Genomic DNA, 13,401 nt, shown 5'->3' with positions numbered 1-13,401 from the left:
GACAAGTGTCCTGTGCCGCAGGAGCCACCAACACGGCAGGAGGGGAGGGAGGTCCTGCCCCAGGTCCCCTGCCTGCTCCAGGGCAGATGGTCCCATCCATCCCTGCTGCATGGGGATGTCCTGTCCTGGGGATTCCCATAGCAGAGGGGTCCGAGCCCCCCAGAGTGGGGCTGGGAGCCTGGCTGCAGGCAGGGACAGATCCGTGCCAGGGAAGGGCAGCAGGGTACGGAGAAAGGCACCGTACTCTACCAGACGGAGCTGGGACCCGGGCTGAACGCTGCTGCCCTTTCCCTTTGAAAAGGGGGAAAAGGTGGAGTTTTACTCCTTCCTCCCCTCCGGTCCAGAAGGCTGAGAGGAAGTCTGCTTGCCATGAGCGGCTCTGCTCTGCCCCTTCCTCCCCTCCCGGCCCCCCTGGCACCCGGCTCTCCGTGGAGCTGGGGTGGGCACATCCAGGCGCGGGGCAAGGCCCAGGGACCAGCCCGGGGCTGGGAGAGGGCACAGCTGCTGCTTGGGGATCTCACGGCCGGGCACCGGCTGGGCTCCGGGGGCTGCAGCCCAAGGGTGCGGTGATGCCTTCTGCAAACTGGGTGGTGGGACCAGACCTGGGTCCTGCAGGGGCAAAGCGGGTGCTCAGCCTCGTGCCGGAGAGCTGGTGCTCACCTGCCTTCAAACCTTGCCCCGGTAAGCTCCCAGGGATAAGCATCCTTGGCTCCCTCCAGCCCTTCTGCCTGCTGAAAAGCTCGGAGACACACTGAGCCCACGGTCCTGGCGGTGCGGGAGGCAAGAGCCCCATCCTGGGAGCAGACAGCTTTCCTGCTGCCCCCCATCTCCCCAGTCTGTGAGCAAGGGCAGGGCAGCTGCTGGCTGCGTTGTGAAATAAAGCCTGGTCGCAGGATGCTGTAAGAGGGATGGAAATAGGACGGATGGGTCCGACACTGTTCCTTCCTCATGGGCTGGGACCAAACTCTTGCCCACGAGGCCGGCTGCAGGGTCTGTCCATGGGACCCACCACCCATCGCATCCCCATGGCCCAGGGCTGTCTGCACGCCCAGCCCTGGGCTCTTTGGGTAACTGTCCCCATGCCCACGTGGCACCTTTGCTGTCCCCAGAGTGGGACCAGTCCGGCAGCACCTTGACTGCGGCAGAGCCAGGGGTGGGAGCCAGCAGCTTATTGCAACCTGCTGCGGGGCTTGGGCAGAAGGACAGGAGCCCATCGGTCCCTGGGAGGGTGGGACAGAGCTGACGGGGTGTGCCGAGCCTTCCTGGGATCAGAGCCAGCCTCTGCAGCAATTTGGGGGCAGGAGGGAGGCAAAGGCTTGGGAAATCCCACTTGGATTTGCTGCACTTCCCTCGCTGGGTCCCTGCAATGGGACACAGGGGTGTCTGACACTGCAGCTGGGGGGACCCTGGTCTGCAGGGTGCTTTTCTCTCCCTGGGCTGACCCAAGGCCCCAAGGAGAGTTCTCAGCTGTGATGCCAGCTCGGCTCCTCCTGTCCCCAGCCCTCCTGCTCCCAGGCAGAGCAGGGATGCCCTCTGTGCGTGCCCCTGCTTGCTCAAGGCAAAGCCTTTGGATAAGCCCTTGCTGGGGGAGGTGGGGAAAGCCCCCCCTGGGAGGGATGACAGGATCTGCCCCGGGGCTGAGCACCGGCAGGGCTGGGAGGACTCCCACCTCCTGCCCACGTGGGAAGGCCACCGGCACAAGCGGCCCCCACAGATGTCCCCTGCCCCAACACGCTGGCTCTGAGCAAGCCCCGTGCCCCAACATGACGGCTGCAGGTAAGCCCTGGCTTGCCAGAACCAGCCCTTCCCCGCTGGCAGGGAGCCCTGACATGCCAGGGGAGTTATTTATTTCACAATGAAAGAAGACACACACTTCGTTATGAGAAACCACTCCACATCTCCAGCGCATCGCCCATCCCTCAGAGCCTCCCTGCATCGGCCGCCCCCCCCGGGGCAGGGTGAGGGTTTCAGCCTGAAGACCAACCCCAGAGCCCATCACCAGCAGCCACTGCCTCCCACGCTGGCTGGAGCTGATCTGCAGCCAAGGCTAGGAAATGAGTGTAAGGAAGCCACGGCAAACCTCTTCCCGCTGCCGGCAACGTACCCCGCTGCGGCACACCGCAGCCAGGCGCCTTTTGGCGCTTGCCGGGTACCTCCGGACCCGACCCCACAACCCATCCCGTCGGCACCCAGTCTCCTGGCAGCAGAAGGATGCTCCTCGGTGGCATCAGGGATACGCAGCCACCAATGCCCGACAGGACTTGCTGGAGCGGAAAGGCTGTGGGTCCTGCTCTAGGGGTGAGGCTCGGTGTCATCTCTGCCACCGCTGCGTGGGCCGGTGTCTGTAGAAGTCCCACCCCAAATTAATAGCTGGTTTTCTCAGCAATTAACAGGCTGGCGACTCCCTGGAGATGCCAGAACAAGGTGTGAGCTCCCAGGGACCCTCCCTGTGCTGCCACCCACCTCCCCATCCCTGTGGCCAGGGAGGCACCCAGCCGCTCCTGCTGCATCCCTGGGCTCTCCCCCGGGCCCGCTGCCCGGGACCACCCAGCTCCTGCCAGCCATGCCCTGCCTCACCGCCCTGGAGAAGGGGTCCGTGGGGCTGGGACACACTAGGGAAGCAGTTATTCCAGCATGAGGGAAGAGCTTCATCCAGTCCCTTCCTGAGGGCAGCTATTGCCCTGGACAGGAGGGGACACTGTGCAAAAACTCAAGGCACCCAGTGACATCTCAGCTTTCCCGGGAGCCCTGGCAGGACACCCCACGCCTGCCACCCTCGTGTCGCCAAGCGATGACGCCCGTGCTGGGTGTCCTTGCGCAAGGAGGGGGAGCCAGTCCCTGCTCCAGGGAGCAGGTCAGGAGCAATTCCCAACCCATGTTTGGGAGGAAGAGGAGGAGGAGGGCAGCCGAAGGGTGTTGACAAACAAGCTGGGTGACTCAGGCCAGGATGATGTCCGAAGCAAGGCGGCAGAAGGAAGCACTTACCAGTCGTAGAGACCCTGGAGGCAGCTGCCGGCAGCACTGCCTGCAAAGCACCCCAATGTAGATCACAGCCCCTGGGCTGCCCTGTCAGGTCCAGCACAGCGGAGCATCCCCAGTGCTGGCAGGGGTGCTGCCTGCACGCTTGCTCAGGCAGCAGGAGAGCGGTCCAGCCCCACCAGCAGGAGGAAAGACCCTGGTCCTGAGCCACCAACACACAAGTCTCACACACACGTGTGGTTCATGACCTCCGAGAGAGGCTGGCATCAGCCTCGCTGCGGCCACCACCAAGTGGGCTGGGACACGGCATGGGACCTTCGCAGCACGGCTTTGATGGCAGAGGTCCCGATGCAGAGGGGACAGCGCTGCGCATGCCATGGGAAGGCTTTTTGCCACCTCCCTCCTGCCTTTAACCCACTTGCAGTGCTCAGAGTTGCGCTCCCAGCGGGGGGGGGGGGGGGGGGGGGGGGAAGGATCTGGCCCAGGCTCTCACCATCTCCCCACAGCCCCAGGGCTTGCTGCACACCCAGCCAGCACGGTTCTGCTGGTGTGAGGGGGCTGCAGCCACGGGGAGCATTGCCAAGCCCAAAGAGCTGCCGTCCCAGCTGCAATAAGGGGGCACATCAGCCTGGGCAGCTCCTCCAAACTCCCCAAAGTTGGGAGGTCAACTGGGAAAAGTTGTCCTGGAGCAGCGGCAGCGGAGAACAGGCTGAGCTAGGCAGGAAAACCCAGAGTTTTCCCCGGCGTGTTGCTTTGCATGCCTGACAGCAAGTCGTGCCTTGCCTGTTGGGTTATGGCCCCTCCCAGCTCTGGGGGCTTTTCACCCAGCGAGGAGCCCGGGCGGAAAGCGGAGAGGTGCTTAGTGAACCCAGTGGGCTCCAGTCTCTCCCAGGGAGGTGTCCCAGTACAGGTGCGGGTCCCCCCTACTCACCCCAAACCTGCAGAGGTGCAGCACAGTACAGGACACGTACCAACCTAATCTCCAGAATCCTATTTCACAGGAATCCTGTTTTCGCCATGAAAACTCATCTGCAGCCCCCCAGCAGGAGCTGAAACCCCCCGGGTGCAATAGCTCAGCCCGTGCCAGGGTGCAGCCATCCACCCTGGCCTTGCAAGCACCTAATTTCTGGCCCAGCAGAGACAGATTCCTGCATACGAAATCCAGCCAGGCTTTTCCTTGTCATGCTTCCCAGGCTCTTCAGGATTAAGACCACAGGGCTTGGACAGGGAGTGGTCTCTGGACAGAGAACCAGTAAGTTAAAGGGAGATAGGGGATGTGCTTTGGACCCAAACGTGCTGCGGAGAGCAAGACTCGACACCGTGTCACGCACAGACCCGAGTCGGCGCAGCCCCATGGATCAGCCGCGTCGAGATTTAACTATGCAACGTGAAAACCCCACAGCGCGTTACAAGCTCTCCTTCAAAGCTCGCAAACCTGCCGGCGTCCTGCTGAGCCACATACCACGTAAGCATTCCTGCCAGCCGGCCCAGGACGGCACAGCCTGGCAAGGCGGATGGGCTCTACTATGTGCCGCGACACATTGAGTCCGTGTGCCGGTACCGGGGCAGCTGTACCACGTTGCTCCATCAGTGCCGGACCCGCAGCAGCTTTTTCCCCCAAAGTCCTTGGGGAAAAAGGAATTCAGAGCCACTCCCATGGCTTTATGGTGGAGATGGAGGAAAGATACGGCAGAGCCACCTCCAAAACCCCGGCGCTCCCCGAGCCCTTGATCTCTCTGCAAAGCGCACAAGGTCCAGCACGAAGCCACGCTCCTCCGTGCCACCCAACTAGGTGCGGCTTCGCGGGGGGGTTGCTTAACCCAGCGGAGAGGAAGGTTTTTCAGCCTGGGGAGCTGAAACCGAAGACAGAGCATGAAAAGGCTCAGAGGTCAAGTCCCGTCTGCTAGGGAGCCCCGAGGAGCAAAGCGCCCGCATCACAAGTGACGCAAGGCAGCTCGGGTGGGAGCACAGCACCCTGACGGAGGGGTGACCCCACTTATGGGGGTCAAGCAAGTCACCGCAGGCACCAATTAGCAGCCCTGCCCCCCGCCACCGCCCTCCCAGCCATTCCTTTGCACAAAACCGTGCCTGTACAGAAGCCGTAATCCCCCGTTCAGCGATTCCCAGGCGGCCCTGACCAGACATCCTGCGTCGGGGGCAGACGCCCCGGGATGGCTGCGCTCTCAATAACCACATTGTCACCCTTGCCCATCCCACAGCGGTGGCGGGGGGACGGCTGTGTCCTGCCCCCGGGCAAGTCTGGGGCATCCCGGGGTACCCCAGGGGTGCAGCCAGTCCTTTCACATCCCCCTCCCCCTAACTTTGGAGGGGGGGGAGGGCTTCCCTAGGGATCCTCCAGTACTGCTGAGGAAGAGAAAGTTCATCTGCCAGCCCAGCGCCAGCAAATCCCATGTTGACAGCGGTTTCCCTCGCACAGGACCCGGCTTGCCAGCATCTCTCCGGAGCCCAGCTCCCCCCCTTCCCTCCCACAGCCCGGGGAAGCTCAGCGCATGAACACGCTCCCCGGTCCCCGGAGCCAACACAAACACCCCCGGCACAACCCAGCCTTTCATTTGGGAAGCAGACAGGCATCTCGGGTGCCCCCCCCGCCTCCCCGGGCTGTGCCCAGCCAAGGGGACAGGCAAAAACACAGGGAAACGGCAACGTGGTGGCAAGAAAGAAAAGAAAAAAAAGGGGGGGGGGGGGAGAAGTTTGAAGGCCGGGAGAGAAGGGAAGGGCAGGCGGGGGGGCTCCCGGGAACACGGCGGGGGGGCGGGGGGGTTGGTGCGTTCCCACCCGGCCTGAAGCGAGGGATGGGGAGAGCCCGGCGGGGATAAGGGGAGCTCACCCGCGATGTGCTGGCGGCGACCCTCGTCCAGGTGCGTGGAGACCACATCTCCCATGGCGAGCAGAGCCGGGCCGGGCCGGGCGGGCGGCGGCAGGAGGAGGAGGAGGAGGAGGAGGAGAAGGAGGAGGAGGAGGAAGGCAGCGCCCGGGGCGGCCAGGCAGCCCGACGCCCCACGGCAGCCCCGGCCCCACCCGCCTCCCCCGGCCACTCCCTCCGCCCCGCCCCGCTGCGGCCGCGCCAGAGCCCGGGGGTGGGGGGGGGGGGGGTGTGTGTGTGCGTGTGTGTGTGCGTGTGTGTGTGTGTGTGTGTGTCCCTCCGCCTTGTAATTAGCTGCTCTAATTTGCGCGCTGGGGGAGGCTCAAGGCGAGAGGTTGTGCCGCCCCAACGGGCTGCTCCCGCCCGCCCGCCCCTTCCCTTACCGGGGTGCTGGGGGGGGGCGGCTCAGCCCGGTGTTAATCCCCGCACGGCATCGCCGTGCCCCCCTCCGCACACGCCGCGGGGACCCACGCCGGTTCCCGCGGCTGCTGGCGCCAGGCAAACCAGCTCCGTGCTGGCCCCGGCCTCCCCCCCCCCGCTCCTGCCATGGCTTCCCGGGGCCATTGCAACACCCGCTCCTCCCGCGCTACCTGCGCCTCAGCCCACGTCCTCCTCAGCCGCGACCTTGAGCTCCTCTCAATGCCAAGGTGGAGGGCAGCCCCGGGGGCCGGCCGGGCAGTGGGGCAGAGTGGGAGGCAGGTGGGGGGGCCCTTCTCCTCCCCCAGCCCTCCTCGTGCGGGAGAACGGGACGGAAAAACCCCAAGTTGCCTTAAAGTGCTTTCCAGCCGTAGACTTTGGACCAGGAGGTGTTTGGCCCCGCTGTCCCAGGGTGGGGGAAGCCAGGAGGGGGCTGGCATCTCCCAGATCAACCAGCATCACTGGGGAGCTGGAGGGCACGCTCAAAGTGGGATAGGAGAACCAGTAACGCTCCGCCAACCCAGCGAAATCCCCTCGCGCACGCTTCGGGGGCTGCAGATTGCCTGGCTGGATCCGTGGGGCGCCGGGTGGGTGAGCGCCCGGGCCCTCGACCAGGGAGGGAAGCAGCCGGAGCTGGGGAGCTGGAGGAAGCCGTGGAAAAGCTCCTCCTTCCTCTGCTGTTCCGCAGCTCCTCTCCCCAGAGCAACAGGCGGAAACAGCGCTCGCAGGATCCTCCACGCTGCCTGGGCAGGATCCGGCGGGAGGAAAGGCCTCGCCTGCGTCGTTCCCAGACCCCTGGGCACAGCGAGCAGTTGGGGTGTGACCGAGGGAGGAAGAGGAGGAGGAAGGTGGAAGACGTGGCGGCACGGCCAGAAAGTTCAGGCTGTTCCCAGCCTCAGGGTGGTTCCGGGAACTCGCTGCCGAGGTGGATCCACGCCTTGGGATCGCTCCGGTCTTCGGATGCTTCCAGACCACTGAGAGCCTGGGCAGGGCTGGGCTGGGCTGGGCTGGGCTGGGCAAAGCTCAGCTCAACCACGGCCAGGTTGCTTGGCTAGGTCCAGACCAGCCGGCATGGAAACGGCTCTGAGGTTGTGCTGCGAGTCTTTTCCTGGGCTGGACTGTTTACCCAGCAGCGGGAGGGAGGAGTGGAGGTGGCCAGCCCTGAAGCGAGGCATCCTGTTTATCCTGCCTGAAATAGCTCTTCTTGGCCGGCTGCAGGCTGCTGCGCTGGGGAGGGGGACGGGAGGCTGCTCACACCTCTCCCTGCCAGCTGCCACCAGCCGTGCCCCGAAACGGTGCCCACCGCCCGCCTGGCACTAACACATGGGGACACCCCCCCCCGTCCCAGGGCTCCTTCCCCCCCCCCATGCCAGGATGCTGTCTCCCTCAGGGCAAGCATCCTCCCCGGCGGAGAGGGATGCGGGTGCTCCCGCGCCAGACTGAGCTCTGCTAAAGCCAAACACGAGGCCGAAGAACATCAGGACATCAACTGGCATCGAGATGCCACCCTGCATCTGCCCCAGCACCCGGAGGAGTGAGGGCAGCCAGGTCTGGGCTGTGGCCGGGGGGCTGCTGGGGCTGGGGTATCCTCTGGGCTGGACTCACCCCCCAAGGGTGCTCCCCACACGTCAGCCCTTTCCATCTTGACACGTTCCTTACCCCTGCAAGTCATTTCAAAGGGAAAAACATTTCAAAGCCAAAAGATTTACCTTTTTCTCTTTGCAATGCCCCGTAAGAAGAGTTTACCCTTAGCAGCGGGCTTGTTTGGAGTTTGTTTGACTGGCCAAAACGCTGTTGAAATTAAGGGATTCTCGTGGGAAATTTAGCTACAGCGGAATCTCATTTCCAATAGAAAATTGTTCCACTGGAGAATTTTAAACGCTTTCCCCAGCACTGATCCCCGAGGAGTCTGGCTCTCAATTCATTTGAAAGTCTGCCTTAGTGGGGTGATGGTATTTAAAAGGTGAGGAAAATGCATCTACCTCCCTCAAATCGGAAAAAAATATGAATATCTACCCATGGTAATAACTTCATTATTAGAAACCAAGCTTCATTCCTTTCAAGGAAGCAATGTATGGAATATGATTTAGGCAGTGCGCACACGGTCCTGCTAAACAGACCAAGCAAGTGGTATAAACCCCTTATTTTTGAAAAAATCAATCCGCGTAAGCACTGGAGCACTACATACTGAGCCATGACTTGTCTCTTTTGCCCACTGACGTATTTCTTAAATAAAATAAAAAAAAAACAACCCTAAAAGGTAAAAAATAGAGAGCATTGATATTGTTGATTTGCAAACAGGAAGGTTATATTTGTGGCATGCAGAAATAGCGTGTCAACAGAGACTGGAGGCCGTTTCTGGGGCTCGACAAACCACCTGAAGATGAGCACAACATCCCGGCACCATTAGCCAGCGCCGAGCAGTGACGCAGAGCCGTGACGCAGAGCCGTGACGCAGAGCCGTGACGCAGAGCCGTGCTTTTGCCACACGCTGGCTGGTGGCAGAGGCAGGCTCGGCTGCTAAAGCTTGGGAGGGGGAAAGGAAAGGAGTTACCTGAAGCGTGGTGTCGTGATAGGAGGCGTTTGGAGGCTCAAAGCTCAGCAGTGGCATCACGGTGAGCGCTTCTCGATGTCTTCCCACGTGCAGAGGAGATTGTCCCCGACGTGGTCCTGGTCAGGGTTTCCTCCATCCCCACCGCCCCGCTGCGTGCCTGAGGAGGATGGGGACAGGGATGGGAGTGGGGACGGTTTGTCCTTCCTCTCCTGCTGTCAGCTTCTGGGAGCAGCGCAGGAGAAAAGCCCAGCCTTACCCTGATCCAGCGCTGAGCCCCGTCCCACCGTGGCCAGGCAAGGGGTGCGGACGCAGCCCCCCACTGCTCTCCTGCCTCCTCTCCTGGCCCCATCCTCCCCGAGGGTATCTTTAAATTCATCCCGCTTTATGCTGCCTGTGTGCCACGGAGGCTTAACTCCTTTGGCGCAGAGACACGCAGCGGCACAGGCAGCACCCTGCTCTCCTTCCCCGCATCCCTCTGCAAAGGCCCCTGCTCCGGGTGATGCCGCTGCCGAGGCTGGAGCTGAGCCCCGCTGGGTTCAGGAGCCTTCGGCAGCCCTGAGCAGAGGGAAACCAAAGGCAGCAGCTCCGGCACTGCTGGTGAAGCTCAAATGGGTTTATTAAGCCCGACCCCAGATCTGCACCCTGTGCCGGGGTTGCGAGTGAACCCAGCCCAGACATCCCTCCCGTTACGGACCGTGCAGATACGGAGTTTTAAAAAATTACACTGTGATAAGGTCTAATCATCCCAGCTAATTACATCTCACTAAACAGATGGAAATAATGCTTATCTGTCCAGAGCTGGCTGAATTATCCCAGATTCAAAATGATGGATTTCCCTCTGAATGCTGCCTAGGAGAATAAACGTGCTTACGGTTTCAGGGAGCTGCCTGGGACCGCAGCGATGGCAGCAGCGATCCGAGATAGTCCCTGAATTGGCAAAGCCCTCAAAGCACATGTGAAGCCTGAGGGTGGTGCAGAAGCCCACCATGATAAGCAAAGTACTTCAAAGCTCTCCTTCACCCTCCCAGGGACCCAGCACATCCATGTCCTTGAGGGAGCATTTAAAAAAAAAAAAAAAGTTGATTATTTGGGGTATTTTTATGCTCACAGCAGTCAAGCCAAGCCTGCCAGGGTCTGTGTGCTCAGCTCCCTGCTCCTCCTGCCCCTTCAGCTGGTCCTGCTGGATTCGGTACCCACGGGGAGGACCACCCCTGCCTTGCTCCCCTTGGATTTTCCATGCAGTCATTACCACGGTGTAAAATCTGACCTCTTGGCAGCAAAGGTGGTCGATGCACCTGCAGAGCGCCCAGAACAGCCTGTTCCCCATCACTTACGACCTTCAGGACCTGCCGAATTCCTGCAACCACTACACGCAGGAGTACGTCGCAGGATAAAGCTTTCAGCTCACTAAACATTTATTTCCCTTTCTCTGACATAAAGAGCAATCAGTGGAGTTTTCCTTTCACTCTCATTGACCCCGGGACGAGGATCTGTTTCCACCTCAGCCAGATCACCAGGAAACCCGATCGCCTTGGGGGAAGAGCCTGGGGGTGTTTGCGGGCAGGAGGTGCAGCTCGGGGGGGGGGGGGGGTCAGGGTGCAAATAGAGCTGCATGCATTTCTCCGGTGGCCCTGGAAGCCAGCACAGCTCCTCATCCACAGGGGGACAGCCATGTGCTAACCCACCCGGCGTCACCTCTAAGGCCTCGGAGGTGAACCAGCCTTGTCCTTGCCAAGGGACTCTGCTGCCGCACAGGTTCTGAGCAAGACAAGGTTGAGCCGGTGGGAAAAGCACCCGGCAAACAAGGGTGCGAACGTGCGCTCCCGCTCGTGCGCCGGGGGCTGCTCACCTTCACAGGAACTGGTGTTGGTGCAATTAACAGCTGTAAAATCGCAACAGTGGAACTTCTGCTGATAAAGCCGAAGGCAGCTCTGCCCGGCCGTGCCCGTGGCTGCAGGGACGGGCCCTGTGCGTTGCTGCACCCTCAGTGCCACCGACTCCAGCGGGATTTGCTGTGCCGGAGCAGCGTTCCGTGATAACAAGGTGATTAAGCGGTGCTGAATCAGGCCTGCCTCGACCCCGGGTTTTGCTGAACCAGGGCAGAGCTCGGGCAGGATGGATAACGTCCAGCCCCGGCTGCAGCCTCATGGCAGAGCCATGGAGAGGATCAGTGCCGAGCCTGGCCAGGTCGGGACCCTGCAAAAAAACCCACAAGCCGGTCCCACGGGGCTGTGGCCAGGCAGGACGGGGCAGGGTGTGCCCGGGAGGGTCACCCCCACCCACCCCCGTGGGTGAGCACCCACCCCCCCCTGCGAGCGCCCCGCCGTGCAGGGCCGGGGGACCGCAGCCCCCCCCCCGGGGCTTGCAGAGGGCACGGGTGCAGTTTGGTGGCTCGTGTGGATCACCATTCCCCTCTGCTGGTCGGGACTGGGATAACTGGTCGCCGCCAGCCAGGCCTTGGCGGGGAGTCGGGGCCGGCCCGGTGCAGCCTGCGGAGGGTGCGACAGCCTGGGGGGCACGGGAACGGGAACGGGAACGGGCACGGGAAAGGGCACGGGAACGGGAACGGGCACGGGCACGGGAACGGGCGTGGGAACGGCAACGGGAACAGGCACGGGTACAGGAACGGGTACGGGAACGGGAACGGGCACTGGAACGGGCACGGGAAAGGGCACGGGCACGGCCGTGGGAACGGGAATGGCACCGGCACCAGCATGGAACGGGCACTGGCAGTGCCACGGGCACGGGGCACCGGCACGGCACGGCACGGGGCATGGGTACAAAACATGGGCGCGTGGCACAGGTATGGGGCACAGGGCACGGGGCACAGGGCACGGGCACCGGCACAGGCGTGGGGCATGGCACGGGCACGGCACAGGCAGTGCCTCCCCAGCCCCCCCAGCTGCTTGCAGGCTGCCGCAGGGACCCAGGAGGGGCTGGGGGCTCTGCCAGCTGCCCGGCTTTCCCGGGGAGCCCACGCTGATGGGCACTGGACGCCAATAAACATGGGAACAGTGGTCTCAGCCCCTTTGGCTCTGGTGGCTATTCCTGGTGTGGATCAGGCCAGGATGCAGCCCTGGCGCTGCCCCTTGCTGTGGGGTACTGTGAAGAGCAGTTTTCTGACCCGTGGGTTCTGCCCCGCTTCCAAACCGTGGGCATCACAGCGTGCAAGGCCTGGTGCTGGGGCGCTGCAGCCGCTGCTCTGGCGTTTGCACCAGGGAAAGGAAAAGAAAATATGTCTGAGCAATGATGAACAGCTGGGAACAGTGGGAAAACCCGAAGCACAAAGCCTGGGCCCTGCTTGCACTCAGAGCAAATATCTCTGCTCAGCCATCACCCCTCACTGCCTCCAGGGAAAACACGGGCTGCTCGGAGATTATTAACCCTGAGCAGCTTCACCCGGGGCAGCTCACGGGGACAAAAGCAACAGGTGACGCTGGGCCCTCCCTGTCCCTGCAGCCACCTTGCCCTGGAACACCTTCCGACCTTGGGGCGAGTCATTTGGCTTCATCGTCACCTGTTTGCCTCTGCCTGCGCTGAGGGTGGGGTGGAAGCAGAGTCCCTGTTGCACACTCCCTGAGGATGGATGCATTCCCCAGTGGGATGAAGCCTGGAGGGGGGGTTCCCCCTCCCTGGAGCTCTGGAGGAGAGGACAGCCCCAGGGCTCATGAAGATACTTGCCCTGCCTGTGAGCCAGCAGCCCTGGGGGAATTCGGAGAGGGCCTAGGGATACACTCACACTCTCCCACAGCTGCTCTGTGGGTGCCCCTGAGCTCCCAAATGCACCCAGAGACTGCCTGGTCCCCAGGGAAGGTGGGCAGGAGGCCAGCGGGAGCTGCTGGCATGTCACCCCAAGCCCCAGCCCCAGGACTCGGGGGATTGCGGGGCATCCCCATTTCTCCCACTCAAACACATTTCCAGCATCTCAACGGTTTTGAACTGAACTTTTGGGGTTGTAAAAGCACAGAGTGAGGCCTCCAAGCCCAGATGCCTTAGGAGGAGTAGACTAGCAAGGAGAGATGAGGATGTGGCCCCAGGGCTGCTCAGGAAAGCGTCTCCCACATCAACTCCCCCCTGGGTGCCACAGACATTCTCAAACTTGTCTTTCAGGAAAACCAGCTTCAGCCAGCTCCCTCTGCTTTCCTGCCCCAGAGACTGGTCCCTCCGTTATCCAGGCAGGGTTAAATCCCACGCCAACAGTCGCTGCTCGCTGTGGTGGTCCCAGCCACCAGACCTGGCTACCCTGATTCACACCACTTGGACCAAAACAGCACAGAACCGAGCAAGGGGAGCAGGCACCACCTCTCCCCATCCACCCTGACGATCCTTGTCAGCCCTGCGGTGGAAAGCGGGGCGGGGGGGTCAGGAAATGCTGCTCCCGTTCCCTTACCTGGGTGTGACGTCTTGCGTGCATCGGGACCGCACTGTCTGCGGCTCGGCTGTGCTGGGGGGTCCGGGCTGCGTGGCACTGGCTCCTCACCCAGAGCCCCTTGCAGAGGAGGGAGAGGCTCCTGGTGGTCTCCAAGGGTCCAAGGCCTGTGACCAACAGCCCATGGTCCCTGCGTGG

General features: G+C 62.3%; 1 protein-coding gene across 1 annotated transcript in view; it reads right to left on the bottom strand.

Annotated features, from left to right (window-relative positions):
- Nucleotides 1–6,052, bottom strand: part of NIBAN2 (niban apoptosis regulator 2) — a 32,188-nt gene extending 26,136 nt beyond the window's left edge. Inside the window, exon 1 of the mRNA XM_075772635.1 lies at nucleotides 5,828–6,052. Within this exon, the coding sequence (XP_075628750.1) occupies nucleotides 5,828–5,882 (55 nt within the window). The 5' untranslated portion in view covers nucleotides 5,883–6,052. The remainder of the gene's footprint in view (nucleotides 1–5,827) is intronic.
- Between the last annotated feature and the right edge of the window lie 7,349 nt (nucleotides 6,053–13,401).

The sequence above is a fragment of the Balearica regulorum genome, chromosome 20, assembly GCF_011004875.1.
Source record: "Balearica regulorum gibbericeps isolate bBalReg1 chromosome 20, bBalReg1.pri, whole genome shotgun sequence".
NCBI classification, from domain to species: domain Eukaryota; kingdom Metazoa; phylum Chordata; class Aves; order Gruiformes; family Gruidae; genus Balearica; species Balearica regulorum.
The sequence above is the reverse complement of the archived record's forward strand: the minus strand, read 5'-3'. Positions and strand labels throughout refer to the sequence as shown.